We start from the raw sequence: 22,760 nt of genomic DNA, 5'->3' as shown, positions 1-22,760 counted from the left end.
GGCATGTCCCCTGCCCTGGGGACCACTGGAATGCAAAGCTTTCCTTCCTCCTCAAGTGCCAGGGTTGGGGTGGCACTTTTTGGAGAGGGCACACAGACACATCAGACACTGGGCGGTCATCACACCAGCCTGGGGGATGCATCACCACACAGAAGAGCAGCTGAACACAGAGGCAGAGACAATGTTACACACCAAGATACACAGTTCTCCACAGGCAGTTAGCCTTGCACAGACATCAAAGCAATGATGCTCCCAGAACATTCTCTGTCTCTGTCTCTTACACACACACACACACACACACACACACACACACACACACACACACACACACACACCAGAAAAACATTCCATTTGTGACCTCGCCTTACATGACAGTCTATCACGTGGTAGAATTATCAACAAAACTTCTTTTTAATGATGGTGTTGACCTGAGGAATCTTCAGACAGAGGCTGGTGGCCTGAGGTGACCACCAGCAAAGAACTGGCCCAGGTCTTGGACCCAGAGTCTCCCAGAGAGAGCTGACCTCTAAGAGGGAAGGGAGGCCAAGCCCTCTAACTGCTTCGTGAAAGAAGACTAGAAATTTGCCTGGGGGAAAGAAACACGGTACAAAATACATTCAGAGCCCCCTGGCTGGGCCCCGGGGTGGCCCGAATCCTACAGATGAGGGGCTCAGGGAAGAGAACCACAGGTCCAATCCCCTGGCCCTTCTCTTTGCATGGCCACGTTCAAAGGGATGGAATGTATTAGTCATATTCCTCTTAGAAAAATATATCTCTTTACACTCGCCTTCTCCACAGTCCCTTGGCTATCTGGGAATGAGCATTTATTTGCACCCCAAGGCTTCAGAGGTGGCTGCTTGGGGGGCTGCTCCAGACAGAATAGCAAAGAGCTGTGACCTATGGCTTTTGCACCTACATGGTGGGGGGATGGTGTAGGTGCACACATGTGGGCTGGATGCGAAATCACTGGTACCCAAGGTGGCGGGGAGAGATGGGCTCCTGGATCTCAATGCTTTCTGAGATAGATGATCAGTGATTCAGGTCCTCGGGAATCCTTTGGTTTGATGTCTCAGCATCAAAAGAGCAGCGTTTGTATGGACATGAACCACCACCCCACTCACCCCGTTCCTTAACCCCCTAAGAGAAGCTGGCCTATGACCAAAGGGAGGTCTATGGTCTGGGAAGGTAGTGGGGGTCCCTTTCGCTCAGGGTTCCACCTGATTTGGAGCACTCTTGTTCTCTCTCCTGGATAGCAAGGGACCTACTGGTAGGGGTCAGAAGGGCAGTGTCAGATCAACGTGTTGGACCCCACGGTGGGGAGGTGTGTTACCAGAGCTCTCATTCTCGCTCCGATTCTGCATGTGGCTTGGGGCCGTCCCGGTGAGATAATGGTTGGTTCCTGAGGACCCTGGAAGTGGGCCACCACCTGGATACAGCTGGGGAAGAAAGGGAAGAATTCCAGCCCTCGAGGTGGACAGGAACCGGGTCATTTCTCAGGAGCACTGTGACCTGGTAGGGGGGTGGATTGGGATGTCAGTGACCCCACGCGGTGGCCCCAGTTAACCTGTTCTGAGCACCATTGCTTCCCTGACCCACCCAGAATGTCAGAAACCTAAGGCCGCAGAGAAACTTCCCAGCAATCTTTCTTCAAACAGAAGTGGCTGGGATAAACCCTGGCGTCAGTGCTTCCTGGGCGGGGCAGAGACGGGGAAGCTATGAGTGCTCAGCTCAGCACGGAGGAGAGTCTGGGCCACATTTTTCCATGTCATTCTCTTTAGCTCTTGCACCAGGGTCCTCAACACCTGCGGTGGGGCACCCTTGTCTCTGGGACACCCATGAGCCCTCCTTCCCACAAGTGGAGCCCAGAGTGGTGGGCACAGGGACACGGGAGACAGAGAAGGGTCCACGTGGCTAGAGCTCCCTAACCCAGTTGCCCCCTCCACCTCTGGGGGCGCGGTGTGAGTAGGCGGGGCATGCCTGCACAGTCTCTTCGCCTGAGCCTCCTTTGTCATGCAGGAAACTCAACGAAAGGCAACAGCAGCCATGGGGATTGTCCCCAGATCGAAGAGGGGACTGATGGGTGTGGGCCCCCAGGGGTCCGGAGTCCCCAGGGCCTGCTCGGTCTGGACTGCCAGCTCCCCGCCCCGCTCCGACCCATCATCTGGGGCAGTAGTCGTCGGGAACGCCCGTGAGGTTCCTCCCTTTAAGGGCCGCATCCACCGTCTTGATGTAGGCAGAGATCGTCTTCTGCATGTCCGCCGTGTAGGGGTCGTACTCCAGCTTCCGGAGCCCCGAGCGCTTGAAGTTGCCGTCCTTCTGGCTCTCCACACACAGCAGTCGGTCCTCCCTGACAGCCACGCCCAGCAGCCCGACCATCCGGCCCAGCTGGACGAAGAGGTCCTGCTTCAGATCCTCAAAGTGCACCACCAGCACCTTCTTGCCGAACTTGAGCCAGTCCAGTGTGTGCGTGGCCCACCACGGGGCGTAGTTCCTTACGAACTCTGGCCACTCTGCGGACAGAGCAAGGAGGCCCAGGTCAGTGGGAGGACACAGGTCAGATGGCGTTGGCTATTCACAACAGCGCCACCACTGTTAACCCTCAGATCACCAAACTCGCCTCCCTCCTCCCACCTCGGGGCTGCTGCTTCTGCCTGGAATCATCTTAGCCCTTCCTTCTCTCTGGGGAGAATGACATCTGTCTGGTGCTTACTCCATGCCAGGCACAGACATCTATAAATCCTTGTTACTCTATTTTTATATTTTAATATATATTGATCTTAATATAGAGTGTAATAAATATACTAATAGAGCGATCAATTCACTTATTCCTCACAAGAACACTGTGAGGCAGGCATCATCGTTTTCTTCATTTACAGAAGGGGGAACTCAGGCACAGAGAGGTTAAGTAACTTGCCCAAGGTCACGCAGCTAATAACTGGCAGAGCCAGGATTTGAAACCAAACAGTCTGGCATCAAAGTCTGGGCTTTTAACTACCAAGTTATCCTGTGTAGGAACAGTTATCCTGTGTAGTAACAGTATCTTCTCACAGGATAGTAATAGGGCCTTTGTACAGAGAAGTGGAAAAAGCATACAAAATTTTCAGCATGGTGCCCTGTACCCAGTAGGTGCTCAGTAAACGTTGGCTATTATTACTGTGATTATTCTGTTCTCAGGTGAGATGTCATCTTCCCTGACTCCCCAGGCTCAGGCAGGTACCTCCTCTGGGCTGAGGGCAGTTTAAATCAGATTATTTACATTGTCATTTTGATACCTTCCTGTCCTATCTTTCTTTCTTTGCTTTCTATTGAAGTATCACACATTGTTTCTTTGTGCTGTTTGTTCCCTTGCCACGGTAAAAGGACTGGATGGATTTTCACCCAGATTGGGAGTGTGTGTTTGGGATCCCCTGACTCGAGAAAGAGACAGGCTACAACAGAATGTGGGAAATTCACCAGAGAGCCCTGGAGAAGACCTCAGAGAGACAGCCAGCCAGCCAGCCCCAGGAGCTGTTGAAACTCTGATAAAGGGGAACCCAGGAGGGGGGTCTTGGAGGATGTTGGGAACAGAGAGAGGGATTTGCAGCCTCAATTCTGAGCCCCAGCTGGAGAATCACAGGGCCTGTACTCCGGAACCCTGAAGCCATACCCCCTGCTTCTCACAGGGGCAGCACCACCCTGCACCCTCCAGATGGATATGTTTACTGAACGAGGCTCAGTGAGTCTCCCAAGCTGCGTTGGAGAGCCCAGCTGGTTCTTAATAACTAAATCCTCATCCTTTGCTGGATGATGGATACCCCTGATCTCATTTAATCATAGTAACTACCCTGAAAGGAAAAGACTACTGTTCATTTGTTACCAGTGAGGAAGCTGAGGCTCAGAGACGTGAAGTAATTTGCCCAAGGTCACACAGCCGGGAAGCATAATCCAGACCAGGCCTGCCTGATTCCAGGCCCCCATCTTTCCTAGGCACCAGCAGCCTCACCCCCACTCCCTCCCACTGCCTCACACCCAGCAGGGGCTTAATAAATGGTTGTTGAACTAAATTGAAATTCCCAGCCGCCAAGCTGTGATGTGATAAAGGGCTCCTCTTTCTTCGCAGAGCACATCAGAATCTGTGGTGAGGCTCCTGCTCCCCCAGTGACCCCCTGGAAACCACAGCCGCTTGGGAAATATTTATGCTGATGACAAAGATATATTTTCTTTTTGCGGTACGCCGGCCTCTCACTGTTGTGACCTCTCCCGTTGCGGAGCACAGGCTCCAGACGCGCAGGCTCAGCGGCCATGGCTCACGGGCCCAGCCGCTCCACGGCATGTGGGATCTTCCCGGACCGGGGCACGAACCCACGTCCCCTGCATCGGCAGGCGGACTCTCAAGCACTGCGCCACCAGGGAAGCCCCTGACAAAGATATTTTTTATCCTTCATATAGATTATTTACAATGTATCTAGCTAACTGGGCCGTACTGTTATAAGACCAGATGTATCTGTGTGATTAGGAAAAAATCTAGCATGTGTGTACTCTGCTTTACTTTTTGAGAAAGAATGTCCCCATTCCTGAGTCATCTCACAGCATCCCTGGTGATTCAGGACAACTGCCACTCCCATGGCAGAAAGCCAGATGGATGCAGAAGGCACTCAGTTACTCAGTCCATCTGGATGGACTTCCAGGCTTAGCCACTTGTGACCATCTCAAGAGGTTCCTGGAGGGTGGTCCTCAAGAAAAAGGAAGGGCCTGTCTGCATGATGGCCTGGATCCCCCAGGTGGTGCCCCTGGCCTTGGACACAGGTTGGGGGGAGATGACATGGCATCCCTGTGACTGCAAACTTCCCTGGGGTGGGAATGTATGTTGCCTGAGCACCTACTGTGTGCCAGGACTGTGCTGGGCACTTTGCACGCACTACCTCGTGCAGTGCCCCTTACAAGAAGCCTGGAGAGTAGGAATTACTCTAGCTCCATCTTACACACGGGAATGAGCCTGGCTCCTGCCCTCCTGGCAAACCCTTTAAGAGCACCTGATCTGACCATCTCCAGCACTCTTCTCGCCCCAGATCCTAGTCTACATCCGCTTACCTCACCTTCAGGTGTCATCTAAGACACGGGTCTGTTCACAGAAGACTTTGGAGTCAGACTGCCAGGGTTCAAAACCCAGCTCCTCTCCATATTGGCTGTGTGAACTTGGGGACGTCAGGAGGTCTCCTTGAACCTCAGTTTACCCATCTGCACAGTGGCAACTGTGCTAAGAACTCCATCCTAGACATGCCATACAGATGGAATGGAATAAGATTTGCAGACCCTGGCACCAGGCCTGGGACACAGGAGGCGCTGGATAAATGTTGGCCACAACTATTCTCGATGTTGGTCCCCAGCATCTCTGAGATGCCCCAAGTGGCCCACCATTTTGGGGCAGCAGATACTCGCCCCCTCCCCACCCCTTCCTAGAGCAAAGATCCCTCACTTGAAGCTCCTGAATGACTTCGCTGGAATGAAGAAGAACGAAAATGAAAATGAAAAACAAAAGCCCTCATTTAGCTCAGGATTCCCGGTAACTGATGGCTGCCTTCAAACTGGGTAATAAAGGCACACTGTGCCGTGGACCACTGGTAATGAGTGCTGGTTCTGCCAGAACCGTCCCCCACAAGGGCCCGGCGGGACACGCGCTGGCCACTCTCTGCTTCATCTTCTTGTCAAAGGGAGGAACCGGGGTCTGATTAATAGCTTAACTGTATTTAATTCTCCACGGAATCATTAAACACGGTCTCTGTTTCATTAAACAGATCTAGGACAATTCACCTTGTGTAATCGTATCACATAAAACTTTGCTTTGGGCCCACTCCAGGGATATCATAAAATCAATGTTATGGAAACAAAAGCCGGGGGGTGGGGTGGGTGGGTGGTGGTGACACGAGCCTCGACCCAGCTATAACTGGGAGGGGGACACGGGTGAGTGACCTCTCAGCAGGTGAGTGACCTCTGCTCTTAGGTGGGAGTAACCCTCACATTCCCGGCCGAGGGTGTCCTAAAGCAGTGATTCTCAAATTTGAAAGCTCACAAGAAGCTTCTGGAAGGAACCTTGTTAAAATGAGAATTCTGATCCAGTAAGCGTGAGGTGGGACCTGAGAATCTGCATTTCAAACTAATTCCCAAGTGATACTGACGCTGCTGGAGCAGGCAAGGGTCTCAAACTCAAGTGCCTACAGGGTCAGATGTTAATGCAAATGAGAGGAATGAGTGGGTGGGGTCCGTGGGGATGGGGTTCTTTGGGGAAGGCTCTCAGGCAGAGCACTTGAAGACCTGGGTCAGGCCTGGGAGGAAGCACTGGGAGAAGGTCCCTCCCAACCCAGACTAATGAGGGGGCCCCAGGCCCCCCATAGGAGGTGTGTGTCCTGAAATCTCCTCTTGCCCATCCCCTGCAGCCTCTGGGCTCAGCCTGTCCTGACACCTCCCTTATCTTTGGTTTTAAAGCTCCCAACTGTCTTGAATAAGGAAGAGGGAAGGTGGCTCCTAGGAATTAGGAAATTGCCTAAACCTGAGAGGAGGGGTTATGCCAGGAGGGGGGAGCCTCTGAATGTACCAGAATGTCAGCAACACCCCGAGGTGAGAGACAGCCTGGTAGCTAATGCCTGGGTTTGGATCTCAGCTTGCTCAACTCCTGGGGCCTCCGCCACATGACTCGCTCCCTTCCTGGGATGGTGACTGTGGCAGCCCTTCTTACCTCCTCGGGTAATTAGAAGATGTAAATGAGATAATTATTGCTAAGTGCCTGGTCCCATATGAGCTTCCCAAGTGAATTCCCTCCCTTTTTACTTGGGGCAGTAGGATGCCTGGGAGGTGGAGAGCTGGACTCTAGTCCTGCCATTATGTGCCCGAGTGACTCTGGCAGGCCCTGCCTCTCTTGGGCCTCATTTTCCCCATTAAGAGAGAATGAATCCGTGGTTCTCAGGCCTGCCTGCACACTGCTTTAAAAAATACCAGTGCCCAGGCTCCACTCCAGTGATCGTCTGGGGTGCAGCCTTGGAACTGGGACTTTCCCACATCCTGGGATTCTGATGTGCTGCTGGGGCTGAGGACGCCTGGGTTCAGCGATCTCCCAGGTCCTTTCCAGCTTGACAAGCAGAACATCTGCTCCTGGGACAGGATCCTGCCGTTGGCACCTGCAGACTTCTCAGCCTGGCCCCAAACAGTGGTCATTTTTGATTGTTCTACAAATAAATAATTCAGAGGTCTCTTTACCCCTGGGAACAAATGTCATCCCCTGTCCCAGCTTCCACCCCCTCACTGAGAGAGGAGGTGAAGTAGGGGAAGGGACAGACAGGCCCCTTGAGCAAACTGGGAACCCAGGGCACAGTTGGTCAGGCAGGCCCAAGAGTTTTCATCAATGACATCAGTGCTGAGAATGTGATTGGCTGAGTTAATGTTGTCCTGCCTGCTCCGGTTCTCTCTGGGGAGGGGCTGGAGCGTGGAGCAGCTGGGGGCCAGGGGGAGGGTTTGGAGGAGTGGGAAGCACCCCTGGGCCTAGAGGCTGCAGCAGCCTGGTTCCTTGAAGCTGGATGAGGTCGGCTGGGCTCACGTTCACAGAGTACTTACTTGGCATCAGGAGCTCTGAGCGGGGGGATCCGTAGCCACTGACGTTCAGTCTAACTCATTATCATAGCTCAGTGGTTAAGGGTGTGGGCTCAGGAGCAAGACTCCCTGGGTTCAAACCCCTGCCCCACCACTTCCTGGAAAAGTGCCTTCACCTCCCTGAAACTAGCTTGCACCATCCATGACACAGGGTGAACTGTGTGAACCTAACCCAGGCATTAGCTACCAGGCTGTCTCTCACCTTGGGGTGTTGCTGACATTCTGGTCACGCATGGAGGTGACTTTCATTATGGTAATGGAGATATGGGTGATAACTGACATGGGATTTTGAGGAGGTTGGGTCTGACTTCGGAGCTCTCCCCACTACTGTGGGCTGCTGCTCTGTACTGAGACGTTCTTCCATTCTGGAATCTACTAAGCACCAGAGGTGAACATCAAATTCAGATCATCTTAATGAAGTTTAGTGCTCAGAGACTGACACTGTCACTTCCCAGCTATACCTGGGGCGAGTCACTTAACCTCTCTGAGTTTTCCAATCCAGAGTAGTGGAGGGGGTTCATAGAATGATGATCTTAGGAGCTCATAGGTGACCTCATGGCCACTCAGCCACTGACCTTGGGCTGGATTCAGATCCCAGGAAAGGGCTCTTGAATACGAGGGTCCACTGAGTGTTTTTAAAGGGTGAAATTCTTGGATTTTACTACCTCCATTTTATAAACAGGACAATCTAAGTTCATGGAGGTGAAGGCGCTTTTCTAGGAAGTGGTGGAGTTGGGATCTGAACTCAGGGAGTCTTGGTCCAGAGCCCATGCCCTTAACCACTGTGCCAAGGTAACAACCTGGCTCACAGAGGGTGATGCTGGTGGGTATGGTGGGATGTGCAAAGCATACCTCCTCATCTGTAAGAAGGACCTGGACACTTACACACATGCCTTCAAGGATGCCCTCCTGGATTCCTGGCAGGAGACAGCACTAGCCCCTCGCACTGCCCTCTGCACCCTAGGGCTCCACCCCCCCACTCCAAAGCAGTACCTTTGCCCTTCCAATGGGCATGGGCAGCGAAGCCGATGTGTCCGCCGTACTTGCGGTTGAACTCCGCCATGAGGGCCTTGTAGGGGTTGCGGATGAGCAGGATGGCCGCGTCGAAGGCCTCGATCTCCTTCTGGCCACTCTCGTGCGTCTTGATGCAGATGGTCCTCCCGCTGCGCCAGTGGTCCCGCTCACCTTTAAACCCTTCCCACAACCAGGGGGTTAGGGAACGTGGCACTGAGCTGAGGGAGACAAGAGGTCCACCCCACCCCCTCCTGGACCCCTTCAGGAATCCTCAGACGTTCATTTGTCTACTCATTCATTTACTCACGTACTTACAGAGCACCTACTACATGCCAGGCACTGTGCAGGGAGAAAATGATTTACAGAAACATCCATGGGTCTTAGTTTTTGAGAGATAATTTGAATAGTGACATAGATGAATGTAAAGTCACTGCCGTGGTTAGAGCTACAGAAGAGGAGTCATCATGCCTACGTGCCACAGGAGGGGCCTGACAGTGATGTGCTGGAGGATTCCTCTTTGGGTGGAGTCTACATCTCTACCCCACTGATGCTGGGCACGCCGTATGACTTGCTTTGGCCAGCGGATAGGGCGGAAATGGGTCTCTGCCAAAGTCTTAGGATGCATCACATTTCTGTTCACTCTGTGTGTTTCTGCTGTCACTGTGAGAAGGACATGCCCTGGAAGCCTGTTGGCCCCAGATGGTGAGAGACCCATGGAACAGACACGGGTCCAACCTGCAGTCTGCAGCTGAGCAGCCCAGCCAGCCTGGCCAAGATCACTGACCTAGTCAGGCAGCATCCAGAAAGACTTCCTGGGAGAAGAGGTGCTTAGGCTGAGAACTGAAGGACGAGGAAGAATTTACCAATCCAAGTGAGGAGGGAAAGGTGGTGGGAACAGCAGGTGCAAAGGTCCTGTGGTGGGTGGGAAGAAATGTGTCGCACATGAGCGACTGGTACAGGAGAGCAGAGGGCAAGAGGGGGTTGTGATGAAGAGTTTTAGTACTGGACCAGAAAGACTACACAGCCCTTAAAAGGAATTAAGCAAAAGGAAGGAGGGACCGGATCAGATTCTCATTTCAAAAGCTGAGGAACTGAAAGACATTCTGGGTAGCTGGAGGATGCTTCTATAGCACTGACTCCATGCTGAACACTGCTCTGAGCCCTTTTCATGTAGTAGACAACTGATCCTTTCAATAATCCTTTGTGGGTTTTATCTGATAGATGACGAAACTGAGTCCCAGGGAGAGCAAATAACTTGCCCAAGTTACAGAGCTAGCGAGAGGTCCTTCCAATGGGCATGGGCAGCAAAGCCGATGTGTCCGCCATACTTGCGGTTGAACTCTGCCATGAGGGTCTTGTAGGGGTTGCGAATAAGGTTCAAAGCTAAGCCATCCTGCTGCCCAAGACTGTGCTCTTCTCCATTTTGGCCTCCCATGCCCATGAGAGTTAAGGCATTTGGATGGGCTCTTCTAAGCCAGTTAGAATGCTAATGTATCAATACTAGACCTTCAAGACACTGGCTGTGTGTCCAACTCAAATGAGTGATCTGGGACATCGTGTCACGTCTTTGGGCTTCAGTTTCCTGTATGAGGTGCCCAGCATACAGTAAGTGCTGAAGGAATGACTTAAATGGAGGGAAGGTCCCAGGCACATAGTAGGTGCTCAATAAGTGTCTAATGTTGACGGAAGCAGGTGAGGTACCCAGGACATGATACTCAGGAAATGTTTGTGGGATGTAAGTGAAGGGAAGGTACCAAGCATATAGTAGGTCTCGATAAACATGCCTAGGTGAGCTGAGCAGCACACAGTAGGTGCTCAGGAAGGGGTATTCCCATGCCCTCCCAGGGGGTCCTTCCCGAGCTCCTGCCCCCGTTCCCTGTTCGCCTCCGCCTCCTCACCTTTGTTGTAGAGAGAACCGTCGAAGTAGTAGCTGCCGGTGTAGAAGCCGGTGGCCAGCTCAATGAGGTGGCGAGCCCACGTGTTGCCGGCACCTGGGAAGCTGGCCAGAGCGATGAGCTGCTTGGACTTGGCTGGAAGGAACCTTCTGTCCATGCAGCGGTTGTCTGCAAAGGGCAGGGCACAGACAGGGGTCAGTGGCAGGGGCACAGCAGAAGGAGCCTGTTTAGAAGGGACCAGGGTGTGAGTCCCATCCCTGCCACCTCCCAGCTGTGCGACCCGGTGCTTTCTGGGCCTGTCTCCTCATTTGGAAACGGGAAAATGGTTATATGAGATAATATATGAAAAAGGATAAGCACATGGTAGGGATTCAATAAAAGTCAGCCAGGAGGATGAGCCTTCTCTCCAGCCTCAGTTTCTCCCCTGTCCCACTGAGTCTCTTATCACCCCCACACCTGCCTCCAGATTAAAACTCACAAATGCCGTCCATCTGCATGGGACTGAGTCCAAGGTTTTTATCTTGACCTTCAAGCCCCGTGTGGCCTGGCCCTTGCATCCTCCCAGGCTCACGCCACCCACATGCTCTCCCCTCAAACTCCCCCACCTGCCAGCCACTTGGTTCACTGTCTCATCCGTGCTCTGCTCCTTCCTGACTTGGCAGCTTCAGGTGCACTGGTCCCTCCGCCTTCACTGCCTCCTACCTGCCTTTGACTGCTTATTATCCTGCTCTCTGCTGAACTGGACCCTTCCTTGCTCCCTTCCTTCCTTCTTTCCTCCCTCCCTCCCTTCCTTCCTTCCTTCCCTCCCTCCCTGGGCTATCATTAGTGTACTATGTCCATCTCTCTTGTATTACTTTCTGCTACTGTAATTCAAATAATTATTTGTTTAGTCAGAAACCCTGCCCATATTGTCCTTTGCTGATTTCCTGGCACTTTCCATACTATCTGGCATCCACCTAACCATCCATCTACCCATCCATCCATCCAAGAAACATTTATTATCCTTACTTGCTTTCTCACAATAGCCCTTCAAGGGAAAAGTCTGAAGTCCTAAATTTAAATTCCAATTCTGCCATCTCCTTGCTGGGTAACCTTGGAAAAATGATGGATCTGAATAAACCTCAGTTTCCTCACCTGTAAAATGGGAATGCTGATAATGATGACATCCTGGGGGTTGGTTAGGAGGGTTAGAAGAGAGAATGGGTGTGAGTGTTAACACAGGGCTCACATGCTGTGAGCTCTTAGTATTGATGCTGCTAGCCAGAGACCACGTCTCTTCCCCGTCATGCAGGTTTAATCTGTTTGTTCAGAGGAGAGCAGATTTTGGAAAAAAACAAACCAAAAAGCATCTTTATCAAGCCAAGTAGGTGTCTGGGAATGGTTTTCACGGGAACACATTGCAAAAAGGAGCCTAGATGCAAAACTTTCTGGAGAGTGGTTATGTTTTACATTTTGACAGGGGTGTGGATTTCATAGGACTCAGTTGGCATCAAATAGTACACTTAAAATTTGTGCATTTCACTCTATGTAAATGCTACTTCAAAAAATCATAAGTGGGGCTTCCCTGGTGGCGCAGTGGTTGAGAGTCCGCCTGCTGATGCAGGGGACATGGGTTCGTGCCCTGGTCCGGGAAGATCCCACATGCCGCGGAGCAGCTGGGACCGTGAGCTATGGCCGCTGAGCCTGCGCGTCCGGAGCCTGTGCTCCGCAACGGGAGAGGCCACAGCAGTGAGAGGCCCGCGTACTGCAAAAAAAAAAAAAAAAAATCATAAGTAAATATTGAATTATAATTAGTGATATGCAGACTGAAGTGTAATGATGTTTGCAACTTACTCCGAAATGCAACCAAAAATAAAAATTGAGGGATGGAGAAATGGAGAGATGTATGATAAAGTAAACAGAACAAAATGTTGACAGATATAAAATCTGTAGGATAAGTCTAGCAGGTTCACTGTGTAATTCTTTCCATTTTTTTCTGGAGGTTTGACATTTTTTCATAATAAAATGTTGGGAGAGAGAAAGAACCTGGCCCCTCAATTTCCCCTGAAAACAGAATTCTCCATTCAAATACTGCCTGGGCGGCGAGGATAAAGCTGGTTATTTTCAACACTAAAAAGGAAGTTGATTTGGTTCTTAAGCTCCACAAATCGAAACAGATGCTGGAGGCAGTGTTGTATATAGTTTTGGAATCAGACAGACCTGTGTTTCGATCTAGGATGATCATGGCCTAGTTGTGTGACACTGAACAAGGCTCTTCACCTCTCTGAGCCCCAGTTTCCTCACCTGTAAAGTGGGGCTAATAAACCTTATAGGATTAGATGGATAATGCATGTGAAGTATTTGCAGTATATGTTGAGAAGCTGAGATTAAGAGTGCAGGCTCAGGACCCAGATTGCCTTGGTCTGAATCCCAACTCTGTTCTGTCCTAGCTGTGTGACTCTGGCCAAGCTCCTCAACCTCTCTGTGCCGAGTTGCCATATTTGTAAAACGGTAATAGTAACAGCCCCTATGTCATTGGACTGTTATGAGGATTAGATGAGTTAATTCAGTCTAAAGAGCTTAGACAGTGCCCGGCACACAGTAGGTACTCAATAAATGGCAGCTATCGTGGACCAGATTCTTGGCGGCCTCATGAACCACATGACTCTCAAGCCACCCCAGTGTGTACGGACTGCAAGTGTGACATGGGAAATTGAACACCAGTAATGGCCTGGGGCCAGGCACTGGGAATGAGCAAACCCATCAATCAGGGGCTATTGAAAAGGCTCCAGTGTCGGTTGTGTCCACATCAAAGCTGCTCATGGTCACAGGATAATTAAGCTGTGTATGACCCTTCCCCCAAGCTGGGGTAACACAGCTCTGCACAGAGTAACCAACACTTCCTGGAAACTAACAAACACTCATCCTTCCTCACCAGAGTGTAAATAAAGCCAAGGGCCACACTGGCTAAAGACATTTCTGCTCACTGGGCTCTTAGCAATATTCAGCTGCCATGGAAGCAGCCGCAGTTGGCCACCACCGGTACCCCCAGCAGGCCAAACAGGGGACAGGCTGTTGGTGAAGCTGCCACTAGCTCTTACAGCACCTTTGTAAAAATCAGATAAAGGTTCCCTCCCCTTCCTCTGGGCAGATGTGCTGCCATCCAGAGTGCACGGCATGACAGGCAGAGCACAGGCTGGCTTTCAGGCATTACTTTTCTTCTAGGTTATGCCTGTGCAGTGCTCAACCTGCCCGACCGTATATGGCAGCCTAGTTCCTGGGAGATGAAGAGGAGGTCTAGCCCAGTGGTGTTTTGTTAGCTCTCCAGGCTTCAGAGGGTGCGGGGAGTGTCCTTGGCACTGTGGGTAGAGGTTTCTAGCAGGGACTTTGGAGTCAGAGACCTGAAAGCAAATCACTCTTGTAGATGTGTGATTATGGCCAGTTCTCAATCTCTCTGAGTCTTGGTTCTCCCATCTGTAAAATGGGGATGGTATCATCCTGATCATAGGCTTACTGTGGGCTTCCCATCATTAAATGAGATGAAGCTTGGCATAGGACTGCACATCGCAGGTGGACAGTTTTTTCAGATATTGGGGTAATCCTTCACGGGTTTCCTTTGGGCTGAGCATCCCAGCAAGGCACCTTTCCAAGTGCCACCACCTTTCATGATGCCTCCAGCAGGAGAAAAGATTTTCATCTAGAAATATTATAAACACCATGACCTCAGGCAAGTCCTTTACCTGTGCTGAGTCTCAGTTTCCCTACCTGTAAAGACGGCATAATGACTATTCCTGCCTCACAGGAAAGCTGAGGGGAATCAGTGAGAAAATGCATACGAAGGACTCAACACTGAGTCTGGCACAAAGAAAGTCCCTAAGTGCCACCGTCACCACCACCACCACCACCACCATCGTCATCACAGTCCGGTGCCCCAACAGGTGGAAGAGGAGATAAACATTGAGTGTGGGTTCCACTAGCAAAGGAAGAAGGATAAAAGCGGAAAGGATGAGTGAGACAGAGAAAGAGAAGAAAAAGTTATAGGTAAATTTGCAGAATCCTAGAATTGGAAGGGTAACAATCTACAGCTTCATTTTACAGATGGAGAAACTGAGGCCCAGAAAGGGGACATGACTCACCCAGGATCATGCAGTGGGTCTGTGTTGAAGACCCAAGTCTCCTACTCCCAGATCAGATGTTTTCCCATTCAAGCTCACAGCCCCCATTACAGGAAGAGCCACCAAGGGGGTCTTCAGTATAAGGGATAGAGAAGAAGGTTTTCAGAACCATCCCCCCCCGGGGGCCCTCCCTCCATTGCCCATGCAGGATCTCTAAGCCTGGCTATGCTCACCAGCCCTGCCTCTGCCCTCTGCCCTCTGCTCTCTGGCCTGCACAGTCCTCTTGCTGACAGGCTGGCTGGAATGGACTGGCTGGAGCATCTCTGGGAGGGAGGCCGCTGGGAGAGCTTCTGGGGGTCTGCTGGGTCGGGGCGGACCTGGCTTACCTTGGACCTGCGTCTGATACACAATGAAGTAACTGGGTGTCCCGCAGCTCTCAAACTCCTCCGCGCTGCACTTCTGGGCACAGAGCTGTTCGTCCTCTCTCTCGTGGAGGGGAAATCGCGTAGTGGGGAAGCCACAGTGGCAGGCGGTGCCCGCAAGGGCTGCCAGTGGGTACTCCTGGGGATGAAGCAGGAGAGGAAAGGGAAGAAAGTCACCAAATCCCTGGACAGCCCAGACTCTGGGTGCAGAACAGGATTTGCGTTCCAATCGTCCCCTTCTCCATCACTCTCCCCAGCTCAAGGGTCCCCAAGCTTCAGCAGCAAGATTTTGCCCTACCTGCGTACCTCCTGTACTATTATATTTTCCAGCTTTTTTGAGGTATAATTAAGTAAAAAATTGCATCTATTTAAGATGTGCGACTTGACGTTTCAATGTATGTATACATTGTGAAATAATCACCACAATCAAGCTAGTCAACACACCCATCACCTCACATAGTTACCATTTTCTTTTTTGCTTTCCTGTACTATTATTCATTTATTTGTTTCCTTTATGTGTCAAGTCACTTTTTAAAATTAATTTTTATATATATATATATATATAAAATTTTTGGCTGTGTTGGGTCTTCGTTGCTGCGCACGGGCTTTCTCTATTCAAAGGAACTATTTATTACTCCTGAAAGTAGCACTGGTTGAGAAGTATCATTTCCATACATTTCCATACTGTAAACCCCAATACTGCAGAAAGAAAACCACATGATTAAATTCTAACTAGGCACTCTGCCTGCCAAGAACTTGAGCCTGGGGTCGACTCTGTTTTTCCTGCAAAAGGGAGATTAGTTGAGGGGAGAGAGGTGTTAAAGATACTTTAGCACTGAAAAGCAGCTTTCTCCTGGAGGTCTTGAAAGAAAACTGAAAAAGAAAAGTTTTTCTTATGGCCATGCATTATGCCAGAGTAAATCCTCTGTGTCTGACAGTGATATGAAGCCCATGCTTTGGGAAAAGCTGTCTGAATCCTTCCTTTTAAGCCAAAGAGGATGTTGATACCTACCCGTAGCCGCAGTCTTTGCTGGGAGAGCTGCTCCTAATTGTTTTATTTGTTCTATGAAAGAGCTAAGTGGGAGCAGGCTGGGCCTGAGATCTGGAGGGCAATGGACCGTCCTTGGTCCAACTTGCTTCTGCTCAGACGCATGAAGCTGAATTCTCCCTGGCAGCTGGTCCAGGAATAATGTGGTAACAAACCAAGGTCATACCGCCGTGGCTGGTTCCGGTGAGCTTTGCCATGGTAGGTAGGTTTGGTTTATTTCTCACAGGTGTTAAATATGAGCTACAGCACGTAGCCAAAGATCAGAGAGATGCTGATACAGGTGGGTGGACCTGGGCTGGGACTGATGGTGTTTTCTAGCCGGTGACCCATGTTGAAGCCTCCTCTGACACCCTAAGTCTTTCAGACCCTCCACCACTTGACACAAGCAGCTCTGGACCCCTGTCCACTTAATCCCCTCAATTTTCCTCCTGTGACGCCCTAAGGAGATTAGAAGAAACTAGAAGAGGGAGGTTTGCAGCGGGGTCTTCCTGTCGCCCCCCACCCCGCCCACGCAACCTGCCCACACCTTTGCTTCCCTCCAGTCCTATGTGCAGCTGGACCCTCTTCCATCCTGGTTTGCCCTGTGACCTCACTGTCTTGTGTTTGTCCTCCACCTCTGGCTGATCTGTAGGTTCCTCCAGAGCCCTCAGGACAGAGGAATGTCCACCTGGAGGGGATGCCATGGGAGGGGGATTCCTGCCCAAGAGAGAAAGCTGGACAAAAAGATGGTCAAACCTTCTTCATTCTTATGAACATCGCCCCTGACCTTCCAGGATGCCTCTTGGGAGCAGAGCAAGCACTCAGGAAATGCTTGGTGACTTGAAGTGGCCTGGCTGCCCTTGAATGGTTCCTGGAAGCCTCTCTGTGGGGTCTCTAGGGTAGCTCAGAAGTCAAGAGAATAGATTTGGTGTCAGTCCCAGTTCTGCCACTTGCTTGCGCTGTGAGCTTGGGCAAGTGACTTCATCTGTCTGAGCCTTGGTTTTGTCATCTGTGAAATGGGGATGAAAATTCCCAACACCTAACTTTGTTGTGAGAGGTAAACTGTGTGACCCGTGGGGCAGAGGGCTGCATGGAGGAGGTGCTCGGTAAGTGGCAGTTTCTATGATGATCCTTTCAGTCTTCCTGAGACATGCTTTGTGAATTAGGAGACCTGATGAAAGAAAAGCCAAGCAGGATGCGTCAGAGCAGGTGGGGGCATTCAGCAGTTGGGGCGCACGCTGAGCACCCAGGAAGAGCCACAAAGTTGGCCCCCAGCAAATGTCAGCATCATGGAGGATAAAGACCATATCTTGTTGACTTTGCACCCCCAGCACTGAGCACAGGGGCCTGGCACAAAGCAGGTTCTCATCAAATATTAGCTGAGTGAATGAATGAAATGGGCAACCACCTTCTTGTGGTTGGGGAGGGGTGGTTCTCCTTTGGACCCTCGTGTAATTAACTCACCTTGAGTGAAGGAGGGAGCTCCTCAGACATCACTGAATGCCAGCGATGAGCCTAGCTCTGTGCTGGGTATTGGGAGTGGTCACAAAATATTTTAGGCCACAGTTTCTGCTCTTGTGTTGTTCCCTGTCTGGTTTGGGAGGAAGGATAAACAGTCACCCATCAAGGATCTCAGGCTGAGAAAGGATCAGCCAGTTGGATCATCCAGTCCAACTGATATCCAATGTCCAAAGCTCCGTATGCCACACCTGCTCTGCCTCTGCTTGCATACCTCCAGTGACGGGGAACTCACTCTGTCCCAAGGTGGGATAGTCCTTGCCTTTACCTGGCAATCTTCTACTTATGCTTCTCGGCCCAGTTCACATGTGGCCCTCATTCCTGAGCAATCCTCACTATTAGAACAAACACACTTCTTTGGAGGGAAAGAAATGGGCCCCATGTAACTCCTACCCTCTGGATCCACATGAAACAGTCACATTCCCCCCATGTCACAGATCACAGTAATGACCTCTCTCATCCCAGCTGGGCTGCTGCTCCTCCAGCCAAGCATCCCGTTCCTCCAGCTGCTCCACACCACCCTCCCCAGGGTGCACCCTCCGTGCACAGAACCAGGCTCACCTTCTCTGTGCAAAGGTCCACACACTTGTCCACAGACATGTTGGGCATGGCAGCCGTCACGGGCAAGGCCAGGGAGAGGTTGTCGGGCCTGCGGAAGCAGCCTCGGAAGACTGCACTTCCATCTGGAGAGACAGAGGGAAAAGAACTAGTCAGATGTAGGCTGGGAGAGCCACCTTCTAGGCAAGAGTCTCGCCCAAGGTCACGCAGTGAGCCACAGTGGAGACTCATGAGCTAGAAAATTCAAAGAATGTCCTCAACCCTGGCATCTCTGTCAACAACACAGGTCACTGAGATGTTCTTGCTGGGCCATATAATCCCTTTTCTTTGTCACCACTCCTATGTCTCGCTTTCTCATTCTTGGTGGTGGCAACTTTTCATTTAGGGAAATGACAGACGCCATGGAGGATTTTCGTGATCTCATCAGGAGGGGGTTGGGCATTTGAGGACGGAGGGAAGCAAAGGGTCCAGAGCTCTCCTGCCCCTCCTTCCAGCACTGGGGTGCCCCCTCTCCCTCCCATTGTCCTGGGCTTTAGGGGAAAAACCGGGGCCTCGGGAGCCTCTGCCGCATCAGTGCTCTAAGGGACTGATTTGTTGGAGATATTCCCCTTCAGATAACCTAATCTGGAAACATCCCAGCTACGCAACAGAAAATTCAGAAGATGTTGCTATCTCTTTAATAGAAGTCATCCTCAAAACAATACTCAGAGATGTTGTCTTCAGCTGGGTTTACTTGAAGCCGAACCTGAGACAATGTTTTATGGCTTTTCAGGAGAAGCAGGACAGGGCAGAGGAGGAGCTAAGTAAGCATGTGATCTTGGCTGGGTCCCACTTCCAGCCCGGAGGGTAAACTGTACCACAGAGTTGGTCCCACTTTAAGGAAAGGGGCCGACCTTGGCCCTATGTGCCCCCCTCCCCAACGTCTGTCATTTGGAAGGCTGCTGGGGCAAGGGGGCAGATGTGAGCCATTGGTGGTAAAGAGGATTTGGGTGGGTACCCTTTGCATCCATTACAGGTGTACACAAAGACATCAATAAGGATGCTCACTGCAGCATTTATTTAAATTAACAGGTGAAAGACTGGAAGCAACCTTGCTGTCCAACAATGAAGTACTGGACAAATAAAGTAGGGAATGACAACACAATGGGATTCTATGCCCCATCAAAAATAATGGTGTTAAAGGTTACTTTAAAGAGATGAAGATGTGTTCAAGATAGAACGTTAAATAAAAACTGAGACCATGAAACTCCACATATTATAAAATATCAATTGTGTCCGCAAATTCTCTCTCAGTGTAAATCTCTGGAGGGACATAGACTAATACGTTAACAACCATGGTTATCTCTTAATAGCAGACGTGATGGTTAAGTTTTGTGTCAACCTGGTGAGGCTATGGTGCCCAGTTGTTTGGTCAGGCATTGGTCTAGGTGTTGCTGTGAAGGTTTTTTGAAGATAGGATTAATATCTACAGTTCATTGACTTTAAGGAGACTTAACAGAGATTTCCCTCTAAAACGTCGGTGGGCCACATCCAATCAGTTGAAGGGATGAGGGGAAAAAACGAGGTTTCCCAGAGAAGAAGGAATTCAGCCTCTGGATGTCAGGCTTGCCAGCCTCTACAGCTGCATGAGCCAATTCCTTAAATCAATCTCTTGATTTATATATTTGCATATATCTTACTGGTTCTGTTTCTCTGGGGAACTCTGATAGGATATAGGCAATTTTTATTTCCACCTTTTTGTAAAACGCTTTTCTAACTTCTTCGACAGTGCATAGTTATTTTTTAATGTAATAAAGACAAATTTTAAAAATTATAAGTGGCCCCTGTCAAATTTATCTAAAGACTCATGGTGCCCATTTTCAATTGGGTTCCACTGTTCTCAAATCTGAGCTGTATACACTTTTCTAGAAGCACAGCTTTCACATGAAATAAAGGACACTGTTGATGCAGTGAATCAAAATCAGGAGCACAGAAGTAGGTGCCATTTACTGAGCACCTACCATGTGTGATCCACTCTTCTGAGAACTTTGCGAATGCCGTCTCATTTTACCTTCCTGGGAACTCTGCAGGGTCCATAGTAAACTCTCATTTTACGGATGAGAGACGCAGGGCTTAGAGAGGGGAGGTTATGTGACAATACTAGGGACCCACTGTTAGCGAAAACGTGCTAAGGATTATCTCAGAAAGACAATGCTAATCCTTGGGGAAAAGTGAAGCAAGCTACAAAAATCAACAACTCTGATACAACTCTGTCTTCCCCTGCACAGTCCTGGGCTGGGGAGGGTCTCAGATCCCCCAGGAAGGAGCCCTCTTTTTTTAGCATATACGTATATATCTATATTTAAGTGCAGAGAAAAGGATATGAAATTACTCCCCGGGCAGAAGGATGGTGGAGGAGCAGGGAGGGAGTCTAGGAATGAAAATTTTAAATCTCAGCTGTCAAAGGCACCCTAGTGATTACCTCTACCACCTGGCACCCTGTAGCCTGAAATTGCTCATCGTGGAGGCAAATCTAGCAAGCTGAGAAGACATCTGGAATTGGGTTAAATGACTGATTTCCAGAGCATGCTGCAGGCTCCCGCCACCCAGCACCATCTCCTCCACTCCCCACCTCTCACTCCAGGCTGCTGCGAGAGGCTGGTGAGAAGTGACGGTGGTGGACGCTGTGGTCCAGGCCTCAGTTTCCCCACATGTAAATGATAGGGAGGGGGTTAGACTATGCAGTCTCTTCTGTGCAGGACAGCCCTCCATCCCCCAAATGAGGAACTGCCAGACCCCAAATGGCACTAGTGTCCCGTGGGGGAACACGGGACAGTCTCCCATCCCGTGGCCCAGGATGCACCGAGGGACGCGCCATTTCATCGGTCACCCTGAGGAAGAGTTAACGATGCTCAGAGAATGTGCCGTACGAGGTGAGGATGCGGAGGGGAGTCAGGCGCTTAAGCTAAAGATTTACAGCAATGAGATGAGAAGCCGGAAGCAGTGTGGACGAAACCTCACGTAACCAGAAAACTTAGTTAGCTGGACGCCCATCAGGTCCCGGGGCAGAGACGCTGGACTTACTCTCAGCAATAAGGGGACTCGCCTTTTCTCTTTGGACTCCACCAGTGTTTACTGAGCCCGCACGGATGCCAGGCTCCAAGCTGGGCGCGTTGGCTCCACTGAATCTTCGCAGCAGCCACGAGCAGTAGCTGCCACGGCTGGCTCAAGGAGGCGCTCTGGCTTCCAGGGCCACAAAGCTGTCTAAGGACAGAGTAAGATCAAAGCCAAGTTGCTCTGTCTCCCAAGTCTACGCTTCTTCCAATAATAATAATGCTACTATGATGATTAGATGCTTATAGTCATATCACAGTATCATTGTTATCATCACAGCCACCATATACGGGTCACGTGCTATCAGCCAGGAACTAGGTTAAACTGTTCACACATGTGGCCCCGTTGAACCCTTGCATCATTCTGGTGGTATAAGGATCCCCATTTTTACAGATGGAGAAACTCAAGCCTCAGAGGGCTGAAACCGCTTGACACAAGTCACCCAGCTTATAAGAGGCAGAGCTGAGACTGGAATCTAAGTCTGAGATGCTTCCATTCTTGACGATCTTATCGAATGCTCTCGCCGTACCAGGCACTGTGTAAGCACTTGATATACTTTATCCTCCTAATTCCTATAAAGAAAGTCTCACTCTCCCCATTATACAGAAGGGGAAACAGAGGTTCAGAGGGGTAAGTGGCTTGCCTAAGGTCACACAGCTGACAACTAGCAGCATCTGGATTCTAACCTGGGAACATCTGAGCTCAGAGTCCTCACACTCTGGGCTGTCCCTCTTTAAGGAACCACCCCCAGGCCCTGTTTGAGCATTTTCAAAACACTGTGACATATATTCACTCCCCTTTGACCACTAATCATTCACAAAGGCTGTCACTCTGGGGTCTCTCAACTCTGGAGTTGGATTCTGTTTAAGCACCTAAAAATGCCTAGAACTTGACACTGAGTCTCTAGAACCATATTCAAGTTGTTAACCTGCCCCTTCCCCACCAGGACCCTATTCGAGGGACCACCTTATAATCCTCCTGGGCCCCAGCTGGGGCAACGGTTTTGGGGTTGAGGCCAAGGGAGGCCCCTTCAGGACTGGTGTGGTCCTGGGTACACTGTAGGGGTGCAAAGCCCACCACCTTTTATCCTATAGGGTGGATCCTTCCTGGAGCCCTCTTCCACCACCCTGGGGGGTCTGAGACCCTCCCCGACCCAGGACTGTGCAGGGGAAGACAGAGTTGTATCAGAAGGCATTGGGGGTTTGGGGGTATGTGTGGGTGTGAGGGAACCAATGGGGCAGGAGATGCAGACCATGAGGGTAGCTTGGGCCTGGTTGTAGTGAGGGTGTGTCTGGGAGGTGGGACACTTGTGCACAGTGTGTGTGACAGGGAGGCAGTGTGTGCATCTTGTGTGTGTGTGCGCGTGTGTGTGTGACTGGGTTTGTGATGGTGTGAGTAGAGATCTACCTATTTGGGTGCGTGGATACTGAGCTCTGAGACCACAAATGGGCCCCCGTGGACCTGGTTCATCTGAGCGCATCTGGGTCTGTCCACGTGGGAGTCTAGGACCCTGTATGAG

The 22,760-nt window shown here is 50.7% G+C and overlaps 1 protein-coding gene across 3 annotated transcripts in view; it reads right to left on the bottom strand.

Moving 5' to 3' along the window:
- Positions 1 to 387: 387 nt before the first annotated feature.
- WSCD2 (WSC domain containing 2) overlaps positions 388 to 22,760 on the bottom strand; it is a 98,723-nt gene continuing 76,350 nt past the window's right edge. For all 3 annotated transcript variants that reach the window (XM_049698572.1, XM_004281364.3, XM_049698571.1), the window contains 5 exons: positions 18,152 to 18,273; positions 15,010 to 15,184; positions 10,533 to 10,697; positions 8,614 to 8,814; positions 388 to 2,510 (listed from right to left, as the gene is read on the bottom strand). In XM_049698572.1, coding sequence (XP_049554529.1) covers positions 2,158 to 2,510; positions 8,614 to 8,814; positions 10,533 to 10,697; positions 15,010 to 15,184; positions 18,152 to 18,273 — 1,016 coding nt within the window. In that variant the 3' untranslated portion in view covers positions 388 to 2,157. The remainder of the gene's footprint in view (positions 2,511 to 8,613; positions 8,815 to 10,532; positions 10,698 to 15,009; positions 15,185 to 18,151; positions 18,274 to 22,760) is intronic.

Source organism: Orcinus orca, chromosome 15 (genome assembly GCF_937001465.1).
Source record: "Orcinus orca chromosome 15, mOrcOrc1.1, whole genome shotgun sequence".
NCBI classification, from domain to species: domain Eukaryota; kingdom Metazoa; phylum Chordata; class Mammalia; order Artiodactyla; family Delphinidae; genus Orcinus; species Orcinus orca.
Note: the sequence above shows the minus strand (reverse complement) of the source record. Positions and strands in the feature narration are given on the sequence as shown.